Source organism: Engraulis encrasicolus, chromosome 14 (assembly GCF_034702125.1).
Source record: "Engraulis encrasicolus isolate BLACKSEA-1 chromosome 14, IST_EnEncr_1.0, whole genome shotgun sequence".
Classification (NCBI taxonomy): domain Eukaryota; kingdom Metazoa; phylum Chordata; class Actinopteri; order Clupeiformes; family Engraulidae; genus Engraulis; species Engraulis encrasicolus.
This window is the reverse complement of record NC_085870.1, coordinates 4,238,776-4,248,366: the sequence shown is the minus strand read 5'-3', so window position 1 is coordinate 4,248,366 and position 9,591 is coordinate 4,238,776. Positions and strand designations below refer to the sequence as shown.

Genomic DNA, 9,591 nt, shown 5'->3' with positions numbered 1-9,591 from the left:
TCAATAGGGAAGGTGTGTGTGTGTGTGTGTGTGTGTGTGTGTGTGTGTGTGTGTGTGTGTGTGTGTGTGTGTGTGTGTGTGTGTGTGTGTGTGTGTGTGTGTGTGTGTGTGTGTGTGTGTGTGTGTGTGTGTGTGTGTGTGTGTCTATGGAGGGGTTGGTAGGTGGGTATTTGGGGGGGGAAGCTCAGTGAAGCAGATGTATAAAAGCCATGTTCTCTTGCCGTGGCGGCATGTGTGTGTGTGTGTGTGTGTGTGTGTGTGTGTGTGTGTGTGTGTGTGTGTGTGTGTGTGTGTGTGTGTGTGTGTGTGTGTGTGTGTGTGTGTGTGTGTGTGTGTGTGTGTGTGTGTGTGTGTGTATAAAAGCCATGTTCTCGTGGCGTGGCGGCCCGCTGAAGCGTGAGGTAGACCGCACCGCACCGCAGGCAGGTCACACACATTTCCTCCTGCCTGCCTGCCTGCCCGGGCTTCTTCAAACATCCTGAGACCAGGCTAGACCAGACGAGACCAGACCAGACGAGGCGGCTCTCTCTCTGTCTCTCTAGGACAGACACACTCAGACACACTCGACTCCCAGAATGTGCTGTGCTTTGCTGTGCTGTGCTGTGCTGTGCTGTGCTGTGCTGTGCTGTGCTGTGCTGTGCTGTGCTGCGCTGTGCTGGGCTGTGCTGTGCTGTGCTGTGCAGCGCTTTGCGTTCGCTATTTTTTGTCTCTAGTCTGTGTCTGCTGTACTGTGTGTAATGATGGATCGAATCCCTCACTGAGAGAGAGAGAGTGCGGTTGCATGTTTTCATGAGTGTATGGCTGTGTCTGGAGCACATTATTGTGCTTGGGGCGGTGGTAGCTCAGGTGGTAGAGGAGCCGTTCGGCAACCCAAAAGTTGCAGGTTCAAGCCCTGCTCAGCCTGACTATATCGTTGTGTCCTTGAGCAAGATACTTAACCCCAAGTTGCTCCTGGTGGCAGGGTGGTACCCTGCGTGGCAGCCACGGCCACCGGTGTGTGAATGTGAGTGTGAATGGGTGAATGTGAGGCATACAATGTAAAGCGCTTTGAGTGCTCGAAGGAGTGGAAAGGCGCTATATAAATGCAGTCCATTTGCATGTACAGACAGACCAATGCCTGGTGCACAGACACATGTCTCACAACTCTTTGCCACCTACTGTAGAAACAGAAACAGAAAAAGGTTTTTTTCCATTTTGAGAGGAGTGAAGAAGAGTATAGAGATACTGTCAGAGAACAGTCAAATGCTGTAAGTGTTTGGAGTGTGTGTGCACATCCAAATAAACAGGTGCAGGACTAAACGCCATCCAATAAAAACGAAAGATGATAATCCGCACACTGTTGCTGGCTCCGAGTTTGTGGAATAGTCTGGGAGCAGCAACAGTTTTTGGGAACACTAATGATGGGCTAGAGACCCAAAACGTTTGTAACCCACTTTTTGTTTTGACTTCTCTTTTGTTTTCGGCTTTTAATACAGTTTCACTGATGGTATCAAGCCCCTGTGTGCGACTCCTTTTCCCTCCCACTTTTTTTTATACAACAATCAAATGCTGCTGCCCATGAGTATATTTGACTGTAATAATATGGAGGAGAGGCCTACTACCGTGTATGTGTCCAGCTTGGGTGTTACCACTGAGATGCCCAAACGCTGAAACATAGACCCACACTTCTGTTTGTGACCGCAAGGAAGACAACTGTCTGTGTGCCAATGTGTGTGTCTGAGTGCAGGCAGCCCTGCCTCTTTACTTGGCATCCAGCTACTGTATTCCAGCTGCCCAGCCTGCTGTCCTTTCATATTTACGACACTCTTTAAGCAAATTGGCTTAATCGTTATATAAATTCGGCTCTCATGGTTTTTACTCCCTGGCAAACACCAGCACCTGAAACCCAGTGAAACTACATCAGACGCCCTCCTACCTCATCACCCGAGTCTCTCTTGGTGTAGCCGTGGGATCATGGCTGTTGTTACAACTCTAAATTGCCCAAACGGTCTCAGTAATTAAAGGGACACTGTGCAGGAAATGGTCAAAAAAGGTACTGCAACTATGCTGCTCATTGAAACTGGGCTGCCTATTTGCAAATTTGATCTTTACATGAAAGTTAACTAAATGATGTCCCTGTCTACTTTTGGCAATTTTGTTACATGGGTGTCATTGTCCATTTCTCTCAAGAAATGACATAGCTCGCTTTCTAGTGTTTGTTTTTTGTTGTTGTTTTTTGTCATTAGTGGTATATTACTTGGGGATTTAGGATAGGACACTGAATTTAAAATCAGTCCCATTAATCATTCCAGCCATTTAACCTCACCTTGCTTTAGTAGCCTAAAAGTGTAGACTAGGCTACTTACTAAAAGTTACTTTATGCAAAGAACTGATTCAGTGCCTGCTTGCACTGTATGACTCATGGTGGTTAAAGGCAGCAAAGACAATTTCAGAAAGAAATATTGCACTTAAATTAGTTTAGACGGCATGACATCAGAGAGTAATTAAACTGGTTTTCGTTGGAATTCCATTTCCAATTCCTGAGTTCAGGTTTGCAGAGAATTCTAAGCACCTGCAGGTTTCGGCGAGGGAGATATTTTCACTGGACGTGGTTCAAACTTTGAGAGAGAGAGAGAGAGAGGAAGAGAGAGAAAGAGAGAGGGAGAGGGAGAGGGAGAAAAAACACACACCAACAGCATTACGCCATTCTTCCCTCTTGGAAAAAGAGGGATTTAAACAAGTCTCGTACAAGATATCGAGCAGAATTGCTTGGCTGTAAAGCAGGCAGGTTGGTCTTCTCAATGCGAACTATTTTTTGGGATATCTACATCGTGAAGCAGATCCGGAGGCAAACAATTTGCATCACTATGGTTCTGAAGAGCGGGGATGAGGATAACGGTTTGCACTATTTGATATTTTCAAAACGGTTTAATTTCACTCCTTATTTTCTACTTCCAAAACTTGTTCATGATTACCAACCCAAGTCGGAGGAAGATCGTGTGCATTTCTCATACGTTAAAATTGAAAGGAAGTTCAGAGGATGAAAGTATTGAAACGTCTCCCTCTTTTATTGGGGTGCTGGACTCTTATATACCTGAACTTCGTCCCATTGTCTATGGGCCTTATTGGCGAGGGACAGCGCTCAACGGAGAGGAGACCGGGCACTCACATAGACACGGACCGAAGAGCCTCTCTGTTAATGGTGGGGACTTATGGAGCCACGGGTGCAAAGTCTTCCAGTGGGGCAAGGATCACGCGCATCCGAACCGGACCCCCACTGATAAAGGGCGAGTCCTCCAAAACGAATTCTGCAACAACAGGGACGCACGCAAAGAGGACCAGCAGTCTGCCGGGAGCACCCGTCAGTTTGGGACGCAGGGAAGCTGCGCGCTCCTGGGTACCCGGGGATGGGAGCCGACCAGCCTCCGGTGGCGCATCTTCTCCTTCAGCACCCAGTGCGCACACGGGAAGGAGTGCGGCAGCAGCACAGAGTGGTGGTGGTGGCAAAATCGCTGCTGCCAAGGCGGCGTCTTCGGGAGGGAGACCGGGACAAATGAAAGCTGTGACCGCACAGCGAGGACTGTCTCCCTTGGCGCAAAGAAGTTCTGTCAAAGTCTTCGGAAAGATTAGCGAAAAAGAACAGCCCAAACACCCATTGGTGACACCGCATGATTACATGCTGTCATTATATTGGTCGCTATCAACGGGGGACGTGAACACAAGTGTTCTACACGAAGCTGGTCTCGCCAACACCATCACCAGTTTTGTTGATAAAGGACAAGGTATGTGATGCAGTGACATAAAGCTGACTATTAATGTCCTATTATAGCTCAACTGATAACATCGTGATCCATTTAGCCAGCGGGTATGTCTCAATGTAGCACAGTTTTTTGAAAGTGAAACTAGTGTAGTATAAACTTTGCTCGTGTAGGCTATAATGTAAAAAAAACCTTTAATTTTCACGCAATTTTGAAAAATGAAGTCTCATTCTAAAAAAACGCTTTATGCTTATACAAATGCGGATCTGTTGTATTAGTGCGCCCCCCTTTCCCAAGAGTTCATCAAAGGTTGTTTATTAAAAAGTGTTTGAAAAGGGCAATGTGGGTTCGACACACCCTTTGCTCACCGGTCTGTCTACTCTGCATCTGTGGACTGTCTGAAGTCCCCCAGTCCCCCAGTCCTCCGCCGCCTCTCGCGCACCAGTGATTTACGGCTTCCCAAACGTAAATAAACTCCCCGTGAGGCTACAAGTAGGTGGCCTCTGTGTAATGTTTTCTTTTCTGTGTAAAACTGTTTAAAACGGTGTTTAAAACCACGTCAGTTTAATATTCCTAGCTGCTAAAGGTCTACATTTCAAGCACTTAATGTACTTTTAATTTGCACTTTATTTGTGTAGCGTGTCCTTTTGCAAATTGTAGATGACCTCGTCCATAGGAGGTGGGGGGGAGTAGTGTCAGATCGGCGCATTTCTCTCCGCTCTGGAAACACAGATGAATGGATAATATGGGTTATCTGGTTTTCATTTGATCAAAGTTGCAACGACTTCTAAGGTTTCACTTTAGTCTCTATTATGGGGCCAAAACCTGAGAGGCAGAACAAGCAGTTCTTAATGCACACATACAAAACCAATATAGAGCACTTTCCCACACACATGTAGACATGCCTAGACACAAAGCACATGTATACATATACACACATGCACTCACACATGCTGTCACTCACATAGGCAAGCACGCACACACACACACACACACACACACACACACACACACACACACACACACACACACACACACACACACACACACACACACACACACACACACACACACACACACACACACACACACACACACACACAGATTTGGTAACAGCCAATAACCTGGCCCCTGTGAATAATGTCTTGAGTTGTGCAGTTCACGCAGGTATGTTTTTGTGTGCTGTTGCTCAGTGCGAATGCCATATGTCATGGTGGTGGGCGCAGAGGTAAACAGCTGCAGGTTGATAATAATGGCCTGTTTACAATACCTTTGCGGTCTACTCTGCTGCAGTCGGGAAATGTCTGGTTCTAATATACGTACTTTTTGAGAGCCAGCTTTGTGTGGATGAAAGAAAGTGACTCATTTCATTTGTACACTGCTAGACCATCATATTTTCTTGCTGGAAGATGCACAAGAAAGGGAAAAAAGGGGGAAAAAGAAGAGAATGAGAGAAAGGAAGAAAGAAAAAAACAGGGAGGCAAAAAATGTAGTGTTTGCAGTACAGAGGTGAAAATGAGAAGCTTTGGCCTGTCAAGCAAGTGAAAAAGCTGTTGTTTAAACAATTGGGGATATGTTTCTGTTTTCTGTTGCCCCTTCTTTCCTCTCCTCTCCTCTCCTCTCCTCTCCTCTCCTCTCCTCTCCTCTCCTCTCCTCTTCTCTCCTCTCCTCTCCACTCCCTCTTCTCTCCTCTTCCCATCTCCTCTCCTCTCCTCCCCTCTCCTCTCCTATCTCTCCTCTCCTCCTCTCCTCTCCTCTCCTCTCCTCTCCTCTCCTCTCCTCTCCTCTCCTCTCCTCCTCTCCTCTCCTCTCCTCTCCTCTCCACTCCTCTCCTCTCCTCTCCTCTCCCCTCCTCTCTCCCCTCCTCTCCTCTCCTCTCCTCTCCTCTCTGCAGACGAGAGGCTTCCACAGCTGCGGAGACAGAGGTACTCCTTCAACATCAGCTCCCTGGACAAGGAGGGTCTTCTCGGGGCCGAGCTGCGCATTCTCCGCAAGCGGCTGCCGGAGCCCTCTCGGCGGACCTCTTCTTCTTCTTCTTCTTCCTCCTCCTCCTCCTCGTCGTCGTCGGTCGGCCAGGTCAGCCTGAGGCTCTACACCTGTGCGGCAGGTAAACAACAGAAGGCCACCCTGCTGCACTCGCGTGTCATGGAGGACCAGAGCATCTCCAAGTGGGAGGTGTTTGACATCTGGAAGCTCTTCAAGAGCTTCAGGAACGCGGCGCAAGCACAGGTCTGCTTCGAGCTGGAGGCCGTGGAGCAGGGAGGCGGTGGTGGACGAGGAGGAGGAGGAGGAGGAGGAGGAGCAGGAGGAGGCGGGGCAGCAGTGGACCTCAGGAAGCTGGGCTTCGCGCGGCCGGGCCGCCAGACCAAGGAGAAGGCCTTCTTCGTGGTGTTCAGCCGCACCAAGAAGCGCGGCCTGTTCTACAACGAGATCAAGGCGCGCTCGGGCCACGACAACAAGACGGTGTACGAGTACCTGTTCACGCAGCGGCGCATGCGGCGCGCACCCCTTCCCCGTGGCGGTGGCGGCGGCGGCGGCAACAAGAAGAGCCCTGTCAAGAGCCCCAAGCCGCGCTGCAACCGGCGGCAGCTGCACGTCAACTTCAAGGAGATGGGCTGGGACGACTGGATCATCGCGCCGCTGGAGTACGAGGCCCACCACTGCGACGGCGTCTGCGATTTCCCGATCCGCTCGCACCTGGAGCCCACCAACCACGCCATCATCCAGACGCTCATGAACTCCATGGACCCGCGCTCCACGCCGCCCACCTGCTGCGTGCCCACGCGCCTCAGCCCCATCAGCATCCTCTACATAGACTCCTCCAACAACGTGGTGTACAAGCAGTACGAGGACATGGTGGTGGAGAGCTGCGGCTGCAGGTAGCGCGGGTACCGGGAACTCCCATACTTCCTTTAGTTAATTCTACACAATCGTTTCGATCTGAAGGACAGTTTGGCGAGGATGACTCATAACGGCCAAGATCATGGGCCCTGTGTCATAATGGCCAAGCATTCCGACCTTTACAGTTTCTCTGCCCAATCAGAGAGCAGGGCAGTGTGTCATAATAGCCAAGTATTCTGCCCCTTACGGAATTTACGATAGGCAACTCCCCAGACCTAATCTCACTTGTGATTAGGTCTGGTGTTAACCAGGCAACAGGTAGCAGGTAGCGGGAGATGGAGACGGTGCCGCATCCGCCAACGACAGACAGACAGGTGTGGTGGATGAATAGCCTGATTATCATCGACTTTCAAAATCTCTTCGAGACTTGGTCTGACCAAGAGCATAACAACTAACATTTCCAAACAGCATTTCCCAAATGGCCTCCCTTGGTTTGCTAATGATTGTTTGCTTCCCAACAAAGTGGGAGGAGTTCCCGTATTTGCAGGAACACAGAAAGTACTTGCATTGACTCCTGACCTGACTGGTAGCAAGGCTGAAGCTGTTGCGTCACCAGGAGGGCACGGCCTGGCTAGTGGATGAATAGACGAGAGGGGAGAGCTGGAGAAACACGAGGGCTTAGAGGTTCTTCTAGAATTTTACTGGAACACTCTACAGCTCCCATAGACGTCTGTGTTAAAAATCTCGGAAAGACATTATGACATCATAATGAGAACTCAAAATTTGGGCAAAATTCTAATCACATATTTGTGATGGTACTCCCTAAGGGTTAAACATTTACCAGGTGCAAACAAACACACCTTTTGACTCTGAAGAAGACACGCACGCACTGCTGTTCTCCAATTCAGGTGTCCCCAACGTGGTGCCCGCGGGCGCCAGGTAGCCCTCCAGGAGCTTCTGAGGTGCCCACCAAGGATGTTAATAAACAGTGACGACTACCAGATTTTAGTCACAGTTAATGCTTTTCTTGATTTAAATATGAGATTATTTATTCTTTACAACCTATACACAAATTATCATTCAATAATAGTGTGATTTGAGAATGATGCCAAGACATCAGTAGAGGATTTTGAACAAAAGTAGCCCTCGGGTAGCCCTTAGTAGCCCTCGGTAGACCCCGGGTAGCCCTCGGTAGCTCTCAGACCCAGAAAGGTTGGGGACCCCTGGCTTAAAGTGTTCAAACATTTACCTACCAGGTGCAAACAAACACACCTTTTGAGTCTGAAGAAGACACGCACGCACTGCTGCGTCGAAAACGTCAGTCTGTTTGCAGCACCCCAATAAAATAACTGAAAACTATCTGAGTGCTCCAGTCATCCCTGCTGGCCTAGTCTTTCTGAAGTGGACCAGTTTGCTTTCCGTTGTCTACCGCCCTGAACTGGAAGCACCAAAAAGGTTAGAGCGCAAGTGACTTCCCTTTTACCTGACTTAACTTCTCAATGTTCACAACAACATCTTCCTCCGAGTCCTCAGTCCTCAGAGGAGGTGGATGAATGTTAGAGGCCTACAACTGGGCACAGACCCACAACTGGGCACACTCAGGTCCCCAGAGGGCCAGAGGGGCCGCCGAGGTCTCAGGAGGTCAGGAAAAAGCAAAAGTACCACCAGAGATTCTTTAAGTATATAGAGATATGCCAATGTAATAGGTTGCTATGGCCAGATAACATGACCAGGTTCCAGTCTGCCTAAAGGGACGTGTCATAATACTCCTAGAATGAACAGAACAGTCCTTAGGTCTGCCTAAAGGGGGATCCCCCCCCATTCCCAATGCAATAGTAGAACCCGGAAACAATGGGCCAATGGAATCTCTCTCTCTCTCTACACTCTCTGGTACCATCCTATCCACATCACTTCCCCCAGCCGGAGGTGCCCTGTCTAGCAGATAACATCGTGTATGTGTGCTGCTTTCCAATGTGGAAAGGTCCATAGACCATTATTTTGGCCAGTGTTGCCAGATTGGGCTGTTTCCCACCCAATTGGGCTGCTTAGGATGGCCGTGTGCGGGTAAAAAATGGCATTTAGCATTTTGCCATAGAAATCAATAGAATTGGGCGGGATTTTGTGCTTCTAGGCGGGTTTTGAGCATTTTTTGGGCTGGAAATCGTCAGCCTCATCTGGCAACCCTGATTTTGGCCTGGTGCGCTTCATTCCTGAATCGGTCCCTTGCAGACAGACAGAGGGTCGACTCAGAAGCTACCGGAAGGGAAGGACGTTGTGAAGAGCCAATAACTGATGGGAGTGAACAACTCTTCTCTCTCCCTCCATAGCCCACCACTCACGGTTTGCAGAGGGGTTGGAGGAAGACACGAGTCTGATGTTGACGTTGTATAAACTTCATTTCAGGTGTTACTCATGGCTATCTTTTCCAAGGCAACTGGACTTCTAACACTCGGTGTGCGTGTAAGCTAAAGAAAGTGTCTCTGCGTTTTATGATGAACAAAAGCAGGTGGGTGTCTGTAATTATGTTATAAACTGGACATTGTGAATAGTAAGTAACTAAAAGAAGACAAACAAAAAGTGGCGGTGGCAGTTTGTTTTTTCTGGGCAGTTATGGACACTGTTGAAGTGAAAGACTTGGGACATTCATAGCCGAGTCATCAAATCCCAGCTGCGTCGGTCGGCGCTCTTCTGACAGCCCATTTGATACAGCATATATGATGTACTGTATGTGATTTGTATATGTTACCAAACAAAAAACAAAACTGTTGTGTATTTGACGAAGCATCATCTATAAATCTATTTAACTTGATGTCTTGAGTTGAGTGTACTGTACATGTCACCTAGCATTGGGTCACTGTTGGTCGGAGGAAAAAAAAAGCTTTTTTTTTTCTTTTTCATGGAAAAACATTTCATGCTCTCACAGCACTGCACCTAATGGAAAACATTACCCCGCGTCGCACGCAGACACACACACACACACCCACACACACACACACGCATGCACACGCATACA

At 48.6% G+C, this 9,591-nt stretch overlaps 1 protein-coding gene across 1 annotated transcript; it reads left to right on the top strand.

The window, feature by feature from the left end:
- The first annotated feature begins 2,698 nt into the window (after positions 1-2,698).
- gdf5 (growth differentiation factor 5) lies at positions 2,699-8,656 on the top strand. Its single transcript, XM_063216302.1, has 2 exons — positions 2,699-3,761; positions 5,632-8,656. Exons 1-2 carry the CDS (start codon positions 3,020-3,022, stop codon positions 6,618-6,620), a joined length of 1,731 nt encoding a protein of 576 aa, XP_063072372.1. The 5' UTR covers positions 2,699-3,019; the 3' UTR covers positions 6,621-8,656.
- Positions 8,657-9,591: the final 935 nt, after the last annotated feature.

Coding starts and splice junctions, on each gene's coding strand:
- gdf5 (XM_063216302.1), top strand. CDS start 3,020: ATGAAAGTATTGAAACGTCTCCCTCTTTTATTGGGGTGCTGGACTCTT. Junction 3,762..5,631: donor TTTTGTTGATAAAGGACAAG/GTATGTGATGCA, acceptor TCCTCTCTGCAG/ACGAGAGGCTTCCACAGCTG.